This window comes from Coregonus clupeaformis, chromosome 5 (genome assembly GCF_020615455.1).
Source record: "Coregonus clupeaformis isolate EN_2021a chromosome 5, ASM2061545v1, whole genome shotgun sequence".
Lineage (NCBI taxonomy): Eukaryota > Metazoa > Chordata > Actinopteri > Salmoniformes > Salmonidae > Coregonus > Coregonus clupeaformis.
This window is the reverse complement of record NC_059196.1, coordinates 44,176,969-44,190,873: the sequence shown is the minus strand read 5'-3', so window position 1 is coordinate 44,190,873 and position 13,905 is coordinate 44,176,969. Positions and strand designations below refer to the sequence as shown.

The following is a 13,905-nucleotide window of genomic DNA, read 5'->3' as shown; positions in this document are numbered from 1 at the left end:
ATTGTCCTCTCAATACCTCTACCAATTGCTTTGGGATGCAGGTATGTTTGGGGTAAACAGAATATCCAGTCTACTCACTCATAGAAGGTGGTCCATCCGTTGCTGTTGCTCTTGGAGGCCAGTAATGCGGAGCTCCCGTGGTAGGTCATCATGGCCAGCTCCTGCCCCTGAGCAGCGATGGCCTTCAGGGCGTTGTTGGTCCCAATGGTGAACCAGAACGTCCGTCCATCAGGCGCCATCAACCACAGAGGCATCCCTGTTGTATCCCTCCTGATCAATCAATCAATCAATCAATCAATCAAACTTCATGTACAGCGTATATAGCACATTTCTGACAACAAATGCAGTTCAAAGTGCTTAACAAATAAACTAATAAAAAGTGAGAAAGAAAAAAAACAATATGTTTTCTAGACAAATATACAATTAAGATAATAATACAATTAAGACATCAATTAAAATAGTAAAAGACTTGTAAAATAAGAGTGGGATTGAGAGACTACTGCAGCATTAAATCAGATAAATACCTGATGGTCACTATGTTGTTGTTCTGATCCGTGATGCTGGCCAGGTCTCCCTCTCCGGAGTACGTCAGGTTATAGAGATGATCCCCTGTGGTCAGACTCAGGGTGTAGATGTGACTACCGTTGGAGTCGAAGAGATAGAGTTCATCACTGATGGGGGAGGAGACTTCGTACATGCTGAGTGGGTTCAGGTAAGGCTTGTTCCGTCGGACGTAACGAATACGGATGTTGCCAAGGTCGGCGATGAAGAGTTCACCATCGGGGGAGACAGCCAATGAGGACGGGGCGTTGACTTTGGCATCTTTTGCATAGCCATCGTCGCCGGAGTAACAGTCACAGTTAGCGTCGTTCTTACAGTCGCAGCCGCTGGGCGCCCCAGCCACCAATGAGATCTCTCCATTGGTGGACACCTGAAATTTACAGGAAATGTTTACATGCAAGGAGAAGATGCTCGGTCTTGTCCGGACAGAGAATCTTACAGTGCATTCAACGATCATGACCATTGCAAGTAAAATAGTAAAACAGATAAGAAAGGGTTATCTCCTGAGGCTGGGTAATAAAGGGTTATCTCCTCCGACTTGGTAATAAAGAGTTATCTCCTGAGGCTGGGTAATAAACGGTTATCTCCTGAGGCTGGGTAATAAAGGGTTATCTACTCTGACTGGGTAATAAAGGGTTATCTCCTGAGGCTGGGTAATAAAGGGTTATCTCCTGAGGCTGGGTAATAAAGGGTTATCTCCTGAGGCTGGGTAATAAAGGGTTATCTCCTCTGACTGGGTAATAAAGGGTTATCTCCTGAGGCTGGGTAATAAAGGGTTATCTCCTCTGACTGGGTAATAAAGGGTTATCTCCTGGGGCTGGGTAATAAAGGGTTATCTCATGAGACTGGGTCCATCATCCCCATTTGTAAGTAAGTCCAGGTATGATGGACCCAGGTATGATGGACCCAGGTAAGTTCAGGTTTGATGGACCCAGGTAAGTCCAGGTATGGTGGACCCAGGTAAGTACAGCTATGATGGACCCAGGTAAGTCCAGGTATGATGGACCCAGGTATGATGGACCCAGGTAAGTCCAGGTATGATGGACCCAGGTAAGTACAGGTATGATGGACCCAGGTAAGTCCAGGTATGATGAGCCCAGGTAAGTACAGCTATGATGGACCCAGGTAAGTACAGGTATGATGGACCCAGGTAAGTACAGGTATGATGGACCCAGGTAAGTCCAGGTATGATGAGCCCAGGTAAGTCCAGGTATGATGGACCCAGGTAAGTCCAGGTATGATAGACCGAAGTAAGTCCAGGTATGATGGACCCAGGTAAGTACAGGTATGAGTGACCCAGGAAAGTACAGGTATGAGTGACCCAGGTAAATCTAGGTATGAGTGACCCAGGTAAGTCCAGGTATGAGTGACCCAGGTAAGTACAGGTATGATGGACCCAGGTAAGTCCAGGTACGATGGACCCAGGTAAGTCCAGGTACGATGGACCCAGGTAAGTCCAGATACGATGGACCCAGGTAAGTCCAGATACGATTGACCCAGGTAAGTCCAGGTACGATGGACCCAGGTAAGTACAGGCATGATGGACCCAGGGAAGTCCAGGTATGAGTGACCCAGGTAAGTCCAGGTATGATGAGCCCAGGTAAGTCCAGGTATGATGGACCCAGGTAAGTCCAGGTACGATGAGCCCAGGTAAGTACAGGTACGATGGACCCAGGTAAGTACAGGTACGATGGACCCAGGTAAGTACAGGTACGATGGACCAAGGTAAGTCCAGGTACGATGGACCCAGGTAAGTACAGGTATGATGGACCCAGGTAAGTCCAGGTATGATGGACCCAGGTAAGTCCAGGTATGATGGACCCAGGTAAGTCCAGGTATGAGTGACCCAGGTAAGTCCAGGTATGATGGACACAGGTAAGTCCAGGTACGATGGACCCAGGTAAGTACAGGTATGATGGACCCAGGTAAGTCCAGGTATGATGGACCCAGGTAAGTCCAGGTATGATGGACCCAGGTAAGTCCAGGTATGAGTGACCCAGGTAAGTCCAAGTATGAGTGACCCAGGTAATTACATGTATGATGGACCCAGGTAAGTCCAGGTATGATGGACCCAGGTAAGTCCAGGTATGATGGACCCAGGTAAGTCCAGGTACGATGGACCCAGGTAAGTACAGGTATGAGTGACCCAGGTAAGTCCAGGTATGAGTGACCCTGGTATGTCCAGGTATGTGTGACCCAGGTAAGTCTAGGTATGATGACCCAGGTAAGTCTAGGTATGATGACCCAGGTAAGTCTAGGTATGATGACCCAGGTAAGTACAGGTATGATGGACCCAGGGATGTCCAGGTATGATCACCCAGGGAAGTCCATGTATGATCACCCAGGTAAGTCCAGGTATGAAGGACCCAGGTAAGTCCAGGTATTATGGACCCAGGTAAGTCCAGGTATGAGTAAGAAGTTGTTTCTCTGTCTCACCTGTCTCACACGGTTGATCTTCTTCTCGTCTGACTCAGAGATGTACAGGATGCCATTGTGAGAGACGGCGAGGGCGTTGGCCGACTCCAGGGTGGCGTGGACTGCCACCTTGCTGACCAGGAAGTGATCCAGGCCGGGCACCTGGCAGTGCATGGGCCTCCCCGCCACAATACGCACCTGGTGGTTACATTTGACATTTGAATGATTTAAATGTATCAGACGGTCTAACGCTCTCATCCACAGGGAATTACAATCAGTGCATTCAACTAAGGTCAATGTATTCAACTTAGGTAGATAAAACAATCACATATCAAAATCATTTCAAGTAAAGTCTAGCGTAGTACCGTCTACTGTTAAAAGTTGTGTTTCCTCACCTGATGGTTCTCAGAGATCTGCAGCACCACATTGTTATCCAGGACGTACAGAGAGTTATCCATGGGACTGACGGCCAGGTCTGTGGGCCACTCCAGACGCACCTACAGAGGAACAGACAGACAGCGGACAGGGAGTTATCCATGGGAACTGACGGTGTATTTGTTGAGAGGTCAAAAACAGACAGCGGCGAATATGATAAGAGGTCTGAGAGGTGAGTGGACCACTCCAGACGCACCTGAGTGGATACAGACAGAGACAGACAGACACCAAGCCATGTGAGGACCGGTGCTTTGGGTCCAAAACTGAAAGCATGTTTGCATCGATCTACACATTTTTCACAATCATCTGAGAGGGTAAAAAAAAGCCTGGGGGGCAACAAGAGTCGTTGAAAAGGATTTACAGGACTGTTAGATAGTGTTGAAAATATCCAGCTATCTCATAACAGCTCCACAGGCCTGGGAGCTAAAACCATTTCATTTAGGGAGGAGATGACTATCGCCACCCCTCACAGTGGATGTCTCCCTCAGCTGTGGGTCATTAATTTAGTAATGGAAAAAAACAGCGGGAGGTAAAGTCCTTGAAGAGAAACCGGAGCACTACTTATCAAATGAAAGGCACTGCTCACCTCCAGCCTCCCAAATTATGACTTATTGTTATGAAAATAATAGCCACCCCAAACCCCACCCCCACATCTCTGAGGAGAGCAATATGAAGTGTTGTATTTCAATAGCAGGGCTGGAAGCAGCAACAAGGAAGACTGATTAAAATCTGGTCTTAATTTACTGGGAAACGCAAAGAGCAGTTCTCGATGCCGGTCAACTTATTATATGAGAGCTGGAGTTAGCAACTGGGAAATAGGACAACGCAGGATCAAATTACCTTGCATTACTACGCTTGAGTAATCTTTCATAGTGGGTCGGTTAATGCAAAGTTCACAAACCTCCCTCCTCAGAAATTGATTGGGGAGCAATCCCTAAAGTATCAACTAATATGTTAACATAGTGGTAAATTATGGTTCTGAACTTGGCTTTGTCAAACAGAAATCCATACTCAATTTAAGAGAATACTTTGAAGGGTATTTTATAGACTGTGTATAACTAAAAAGGAAAACACAGCAGGTGAAAATACTGCAGAATCCAACACTGTGAGAGAGAGAGAGAGAGAGAGAGAGAGAGAGTAGGAGAGAGAGAGAGAGGGAGAGAGAGAGAGAGAGAGAGAGAGAGAGAGAGAGAGAGAGAGAGAGAGAGAGAGAGAGAGAGAGAGAGAGAGAGAGAGTATATCACGGTGACAGTCTACAGAGGAAGATACAGGGTTTTGATTTGGTCACAGAGTGGGTTCAACCTTCAACTGACAATAGTTAAACAATACATCAGCAAAAAATGTAATAAAAACTTCAAATCGCTGACTTGTGGATTAAAACGGCCCGGGGGAAATAGTTTCTAACTGATAAATGTGAAATAAGCTCAGGAAGCCACATTAAATTCCACTTCACGAGCTGATCCCAACAGCTCTGCCTGCCTGCATTCTACAAGCCTCCAGCCTCCAATAAAAACAGAGCTAGCTAGGCCTCCCCCAACCCAATCACCTTCCACCCAACTCAACCCCAACATAAACAGCTAGGCCTCCCCTCAACCCAATCACCTTCCACCCATCCCAACCCCAACATAAATAGCTAGGCCTCCCCTCAACCCAATCACCTTCCACCCATCCCAACCCCAACATAAATAGCTAGGCCTCCCCCCAACCCAATCACCTTCCACCCATCCCAACCCCAACATAAATAGCTAGGCCTTCCCCCCATCCCAACCCCAACATAAACAGCTAGACCTTCCCCCCATCCCAACCCCAACATAAACAGCTAGGCCTTCCCCCCAACCCAACCCCAACATATATAGCTAGGCCTCCCCCCATCCCAACCCCAACATATATAGCTAGACCTCCCCCCATCCCAACCCCAACATAAACAGCTAGGCCTTCCCCCCATCCCAACCCCAACATATATAGCTAGACCTCCCCCCCATCCCAACCCCAACATATATAGCTAGGCCTTCCCCCCAACCCCAACCTAAATAGTTAGGCCTTCCCCCCAACCCCAACATATATAGCTAGACCTTCCCCCAACCCAACCCAAACATAAATAGCTAGACCTTCCCCCCAACCCAACCCAAACATAAATAGCTAGACCTTCCCCCCAACCCAACCCAAACATAAATAGCTAGACGCTCCCCCCAACCCAACCCAAACATAAATAGCTAGGCCTCCACCCATCCCAACCCCAACATAAACAGCTAGGCCTCCCCCCATCCCAACCCCAACATAAATAGCTAGTCCTTCCCCCCAACCCAACCCCAACATAAATAGCTAGGCCTTCCCCGCAACTCAACCCCAACATAAATAGCTAGTCCTTCCCCCATCCCAACCCCAACATAAACAGCTAGGCCTTCCCCGCAACTCAACCCCAACATAAATAGCTAGGCCTCCACCCATCTCAACCCCAACATAAATAGCTAGGCCTCCACCCATCTCAACCCCAACATAAATAGCTAGGCCTTCCCCCCAACCCCAACCTAAATAGTTAGGCCTTCCCCCCAACCCCAACATAAATAGCTAGACCTTCCCCCCAACCCCAACCTAAATAGTTAAGCCTTCGCCCCAACCCCAACATAAATAGCTAGACCTTCCCCCAACCCCAACATATATAGCTAGGCCTTCCCCCCAACTCCAACATAAATAGCTAGACCTTCCCCCCAACCTCAACATAAATAGCTAGGCCTTCCCCCAACCCCAACATAAATAGCTAGACCTTCCCCCAACCCCAACATAAATAGCTAGACCTTACCCCAACCCCAACATAAATAGCAAGGCCTTGTCCCCCAACCCCAACATATATAGCTAGGCCTTCCCCCCATCCCAACATAAATAGCTAGACCTTACCCCAACCCCAACATAAATAGCAAGGCCTTGTCCCCCAACCCCAACAAAAATAGCTAGGCCTTCCCCCCAACTCCAACATATATAGCTAGGCCTTCCCCCCAACTCCAACATAAATAGCTAGACCTTACCCCAACCCCAACATAAACAGCTAGGCCTTCCCCCCATCCCAACCCCAACAAAAATAGCTAGGCCTTCCCCCAACCCCAACATAAATAGCTAGTGTCACGCTCGTTGACTGAAGACACGGACCAAGGTGCAGCGTGATAAGCATACATACTTTTAACGTACTTAACGACAAAAATAACAAACAAACGATACGTGAAGTCCTGAGGTTATAACACAACAAACCTTTACGGATCAAGATCCCACCAACTAACTGGTGCCAACAGGCTGCCTAAGTATGGTCCCCAATCAGAGACAACAAGCTACAGCTGTCTCTGATTGGGAACCACCCTGGCCAACATAGATCAACACGATCTAGAACTAAAACATAGAAAACTAAACAATGAAAATCCACACCCTGTCTCAACATTTAAGAGTCCCCAGAGCCAGGGCGTGACAGCTAGACCTTCCCCCAACCCAATATAAATAGCTAGGCCTTCCCCCAACCCCATCATAAATAGCTAGACCTTCCCCCAACCCTAACATAAATAGCAAGGCCTTGTCCCCCAACCCCAACATAAATAGCAAGGCCTTCCCCCAGCCCCAACATATATAGCTAGGCCTTCCCCCAACCCCAACATATATAGCTAGACCTTCCCTCCAACCCAACATAAATAGCAAGGCCTTGTCCCCCAACCCCAACATAAATAGCAAGGCCTTCCCCCAACCCCAACATAAATAGCTAGACCTTCCCCCAACCCTAACATAAATAGCTAGACCTTCCCTCCAACCCAACATAAATAGCTAGACCTTCCCCCAACCCTAACATAAATAGCTAGACCTTCCCTCCAACCCAACATAAATAGCAAGGCCTTGTCCCCCAACCCCAACATAAATAGCTAGGCCTTCCCCCAACCCCAACATAAATAGCTAGACCTTCCCCCAACCCTAACATAAATAGCTAGACCTTCCCTCCAACCCAACATAAATAGCTAGACCTTCCCCCAACCCCAACATAAATAGCTAGACCTACCCCCAGCATAACCCCAACATAAATAGCTAGACCGTCCCCCAACCCCAACATAAATAGCTAGACCTTCCCTCCAACCCAACATAAATAGCTAGACCTTCCCCCAACCCCAACATAAATAGCAAGGCCTTGTCCCCCAACCCCAACATAAATAGCTAGACCTTCCCCCAGCACAACCCCAACATAAATAGCTAGACCTTCCCCCAGCACAACCCCAACATAAATAGCTAGACCTTCCCCCAGCACAACCCCAACATAAATAGCTAGACCTTCCCCCAGCACAACCCCAACATAAATAGCTAGACCTTCCCCCAACCCCAACATAAATAACTAGGCCTCCCCCAACCCCAACATAAACAGCTAGACCTTCCCCCAACCCCAACATAAACAGCTAGACCTTCCCCCAACCCCAACATAAATAGCTAGACCTTCCCCCAACATAAATAGCTAGACCTTCCCCCAACCCCAACATAAATAGCTAGGCCTCCCCCAACCCCAACATAAACAGCTAGACCTTCCCCCAACCCCAACATAAACAGCTAGACCTTCCCCCAGCCCCAACATAAATAGCTAGACCTTCCCTCCAACCCAACATAAATAGCTAGACCTTCCCTCCAACCCAACATAAATAGCTAGACCTTCCCCCAACCCCAACATAAATAGCTAGACCTTCCCCCAACCCCAACATAAATAGCTAGACCTTCCCTCCAACCCAACATAAATAGCTAGACCTTCCCCCAGCACAACCCCAACATAAATAGCTAGACCTTCCCCCAACCCCAACATAAATAGCTAGACCTTCCCCCAACCCCAACATAAATAGCTAGACCTTCCCTCCAACCCAACATAAATAGCTAGACCTTCCCCCAACCCCAACATAAATAGCTAGACCTTCCCCCAACCCCAACATAAATAGCTAGACCTTCCCCCAACCCCAACATAAATAGCTAGACCTTCCCCCTACATAAATAGCTAGACCTTCCCCCAACCCTAACATAAATGGCTAGACATTCCCCCAACCCTAACATAAATGGCTAGACATTCCCCCAACCCCAACATAAATAACTAGGCCTCCCCCAACCCCAACATAAACAGCTAGACCTTCCCCCAACCCCAACATAAACAGCTAGACCTTCCCCCAACCCCAACATAAATAGCTAGACCTTCCCCCAACATAAATAGCTAGACATTCCCCCAACCCCAACATAAATAGCTAGGCCTCCCCCAACCCCAACATAAACAGCTAGACCTTCCCCCAACCCCAACATAAACAGCTAGACCTTCCCCCAGCACAACCCCAACATATATAGCTAGGCCTTCCCCCAACCACAACATAAATAGCTAGACCTTCCCTCCAACCCAACATAAATAGCAAGGCCTTGTCCCCCAACCCCAACATAAATAGCAAGGCCTTCCCCCCAACCCCAACATACATAGCTAGACCTTCCCCCAGCACAACCCCAACATATATAGCTAGGCCTTCCCCCAACCACAACATAAATAGCTAGACCTTCCCTCCAACCCAACATAAATAGCAAGGCCTTGTCCCCCAACCCCAACATAAATAGCAAGGCCTTCCCCCAACCCCAACATACATAGCTAGACCTTCCCCCAGCACAACCCCAACATATATAGCTAGGCCTTCCCCCAACCACAACATAAATAGCTAGACCTTCCCTCCAACCCAACATAAATAGCAAGGCCTTGTCCCCCAACCCCAACATAAATAGCAAGGCCTTGTCCCCCAACCCCAACATAAATAGCAAGGCCTTGTCCCCCAACCCAACCATATATAGCTAGGCCTTCCCCCCAACCCCAACATAAATAGCTAGGCCTTCCCCCCAACCCCAACATAAATAGCTAGGCCTTCCCCCAACATATATAGCTAGACCTTCCCTCCAACCCAACATAAATAGCAAGGCCTTGTCCCCCAACCCAACCATAAATAGCAAGGCCTTGTCCCCCAACCCCAACATAAATAGCAAGGCCTTGTCCCCCAACCCCAAACATAAATAGCTAGACCTTCCCTCCAACCCAACATAAATAGCAAGGCCTTGTCCCCAACCCCAAACATAAATAGCAAGGCCTTGTTCCCCAACCCCAACCTAAATAGCAAGGCCTTGTCCCCAACCCCAACATAAATAGCAAGGCCTTGTCCCCCAACCCCAACATATATAGCTAGACCTTCCCTCCAACCCAACATAAATAGCAAGGCCTTGTCCCCCAACCCCAACATAAATAGCAAGGCCTTGTCCCCCAACCCCAAACATAAATAGCTAGACCTTCCCTCCAACCCAACATAAATAGCAAGGCCTTGTCCCCCAACCCCAAACATAAATAGCAAGGCCTTGTTCCCCAACCCCAACCTAAATAGCAAGGCCTTGTCCCCAACCCCATCATAAATAGCAAGGCCTTGTCCCCCAACCCAATCCTAACATAAAATACAACACTCAATAGTCTGCCTCAGCCTCTGGCTGAATTCCAAATGGTACTCTATTCCCTATATAATGCACTACTTTTGAACAGTGCAGATATACACTACTCTACTCTTCTCTCTCCTCCTTCTCTCTTATCCTCACAACAAATAAACAGGACAGACAGACAGACAGACAGACAGACAGACAGACAGACAGACAGAGACAGACAGAGACAGACAGAGACAGACTGACAGAGAGAGAGAGAGACAGACAGACAGACAGACAGACAGACAGACAGACAGACAGACAGACAGACAGACAGACAGACAGACAGACAGACAGACAGACAGACAGACAGACAGACAGACAGATGAACAGATAGACAGACAAGAGGTCAGACATAGCAGATACATGGCAGCATCTTACATAGAGCAGAAAATGAACTGACTCAGGGAATGAGAGGAGGATAAGGAGGGGATGATTTTACATGTCTTAAAACCTATTTCCTGTTAACACTGGTGGTTGAATATTTAATGAGTGTGGAGGTGCCGAGGCAGAGGAAGATGAGATGGTATGCTGCCTGGCTGGCAGAGGGGTTTTCACACCGACAGACTGACCAGAGCCCCTCTTCCCCTCTTCACACATGCTGTAACACAATCATACCCAACACCCCCTAACCCCTGACTAAACCCCTCACACACCGACACAGGGACTGTCACTACCACTGGGACAGACTGTCACTACCACTGGGACAGACTGTCACTACCACTGGGACAGACTGTCCCTACCACTGGGACAGACTGTCACTACCACTGGGACAGACTGTCACTACCACTGGGACAGACTGTCACTACCACTGGGACAGACTGTCACTACCACTGGGACAGACTGTCACTACCACTGGGACAGACTGTCCCTACCACTGGGACAGACTGTCACTACCACTAGGACAGACTGTCACTACCACTGGGACAGACTGTCACTACCACTGGGACAGACTGTCACTACCACTGGGACAGACTGTCACTACCACTGGGACAGACTGTCAACACATCTGGGACAGACTCACTACCACTGGGACAGACTGTCACTACCACTGGGACAGACTGTCAACACCACTGGGACAGACTGTCACTACCACTGGGACAGACTGTCACTACCACTGGGACAGACTGTCAACACATCTGGGACAGACTCACTACCACTGGGACAGACTGTCACTACCACTGGGACAGACTGTCACTACCACTGGGACAGACTGTCACTACCACTGGGACAGACTGTCACTACCACTGGGACAGACTGTCACTACCACTGGGACAGACTGTCACTACCACTGGGACAGACTGTCACTACCACTGGGACAGACTGTCACTACCACTGGGACAGACTCACTACCACTGGGACAGACTGTCACTACCACTGGGACAGACTCACTACCACTGGGACAGACTGTCACTACCACTGGGACAGACTGTCACTACCACTGGGACAGACTGTCACTACCACTGGGACAGACTGTCACTACCACTGGGACAGACTGTCACTACCACTGGGACAGACTGTCACTACCACTGGGACAGACTGTCACTACCACTGGGACAGACTGTCACTACCACTGGGACAGACTGTCACTACCACTGGGACAGACTGTCACTACCACTAGGACAGACTCACTACCACTGGGACAGACTGTCACTACCACTGGGACAGACTCACTACCACTGGGACAGACTGTCACTACCACTAGGACAGACTGTCACTACCACTGGGACAGACTGTCACTCCCTCTAAAACCATCTAGTTGTATTATAACCCTCTGGATGATGAACTCCCTCTAAAACCATCTAGTTGTATTAGTAAGCTCTCTTGTTTGACAATAGCCTGGCCCTTCACCATAAGCTTTCCCTCCAGATTCTGTTATTATCAATGTGATGCCTGTCTAGAGAAAATAAGTAATCCTACACTCTGTTTGAATAGCCTATCTGTGTCTGAAATGGTAGCCTATTCACTATATAGTGCACTACTTTTGAACAAAGCCCTATGGGCCCTGTTAATAAGTAGTGCACTAACAGATTTGAACCGAACTGAACGTGCGTCATCATTGTCACGACAGTCTTGATAAAGCTTTCTGTCTGAAGCTTTCTGTAACACCCTTGAAGTGGGAATGTGGTATAGTGATCTTATTCCAGGACATGATTTTCCCTGCTATATAACTTTGAACTCAGCAGGGGAGAACAGACATAAAGAATGCCATAGACCTTTGTAAAAACACATTAAAAATATTTCTCGCTGGAGTCAAACTATTAACCTTCTGCATAACAACAACAAAAAACGGTTAGGAAAACGGAGGCCTAATTTGAAAGGCAAATACTAAACCGAGGGAGGAGGAAAGAAAAGACTAGAGGTCATTGGACCAAACACATTCCATAGAAAGAAAAAGACCAGAGGTCATTGGACCAAACACATTCCATAGAAAGAAAAAGACCAGAGGTCATTGGACCAAACACGTTCCATAGAAAGAAAAGACTAGAGGTCTTTGGACCAAACACGTTCCATAGAAAGAAAAGACTGGAGGTCATTGGACCAAACACGTTCCATAGAAAGAAAAAGACCAGAGGTCATTGGACCAAACACATTCCATAGAAAGAAAAAGACCAGAGGTCATTGGACCAAACACGTTCCATAGAAAGAAAAGACTGGAGGTCATTGGACCAAACACGTTCCATAGAAAGAAAAAGACCAGAGGTCATTGGACCAAACACGTTCCATAGAAAGAAAAGACCAGAGGTCATTGGACCAAACACATTCCATAGAAAGAAAAAGACCAGAGGTCATTGGACCAAACACGTTCCATAGAAAGAAAAGACCAGAGGTCATTGGACCAAACACGTTCCATAGAAAGAAAAGACTAGAGGTCATTGGACCAAACACGTTCCATAGAAAGAAAAGACTAGAGGTCATTGGACCAAACACGTTCCATAGAAAGAAAAAGACTAGAGGTCATTGGACCAAACACATTCCATAGAAAGAAAAAACTAGAGGTTATTGGACCAAACACGTTCCATAGAAAGAAAAAACCAGAGGTCATTGGACCAAACACGTTCCATAGAAAGAAAAAACCAGAGGTCATTGGACCAAACACATTCCATAGAAAGAAAAAACCAGAGGTCATTGGACCAAACACGTTCCATAGAAAGAAAAGACCAGAGGTCATTGGACCAAACACATTCCATAGAAAGAAAAGACTGGAGGTCATTGGACCAAACACGTTCCATAGAAAGAAAAGACCAGAGGTCATTGGACCAAACACGTTCCATAGAAAGAAAAGACTAGAGGTCATTGGACCAAACACGTTCCATAGAAAGAAAAGACCAGAGGTCATTGGACCAAACACGTTCCAGAGAAAGAAAAAGACCAGAGGTCATTGGACCAAACACATTCCATAGAAAGAAAAAACCAGAGGTCATTGGACCAAACACGTTCCATAGAAAGAAAAGACCAGAGGTCATTGGACCAAACACGTTCCATAGAAAGAAAAGACTGGAGGTCATTGGACCAAACACGTTCCATAGAAAGAAAAGACCAGAGGTCATTGGACCAAACACGTTCCATAGAAAGAAAAGACTAGAGGTCATTGGACCAAACACGTTCCATAGAAAGAAAAGACCAGAGGTCATTGGACCAAACACATTCCATAGAAAGAAAAAACCAGAGGTCATTGGACCAAACACGTTCCATAGAAAGAAAAGACCAGAGGTCATTGGACCAAACACGTTCCATAGAAAGAAAAGACTGGAGGTCATTGGACCAAACACGTTCCATAGAAAGAAAAGACCAGAGGTCATTGGACCAAACACGTTCCATAGAAAGAAAAGACTAGAGGTCATTGGACCAAACACGTTCCATAGAAAGAAAAGACCAGAGGTCATTGGACCAAACACGTTCCAGAGAAAGAAAAAGACCAGAGGTCATTGGACCAAACACGTTCCATAGAAAGAAAAAACCAGAGGTCATTGGACCAAACACGTTCCATAGAAAGAAAAAACC

General features: G+C 47.4%; 1 protein-coding gene across 1 annotated transcript in view; it reads right to left on the bottom strand.

The window, feature by feature from the left end:
* The window catches only part of tenm4 (teneurin transmembrane protein 4), a 586,910-nt gene that overhangs the window by 90,274 nt on the left and 482,731 nt on the right, over positions 1-13,905 (bottom strand). The window contains exons 23-26 of the mRNA XM_041876707.2: positions 3,372-3,473; positions 2,998-3,174; positions 525-931; positions 79-270 (exon numbers count right to left, since the gene is read on the bottom strand). Of these exons, the coding sequence (XP_041732641.2) occupies positions 79-270; positions 525-931; positions 2,998-3,174; positions 3,372-3,473 (878 nt within the window). The remainder of the gene's footprint in view (positions 1-78; positions 271-524; positions 932-2,997; positions 3,175-3,371; positions 3,474-13,905) is intronic.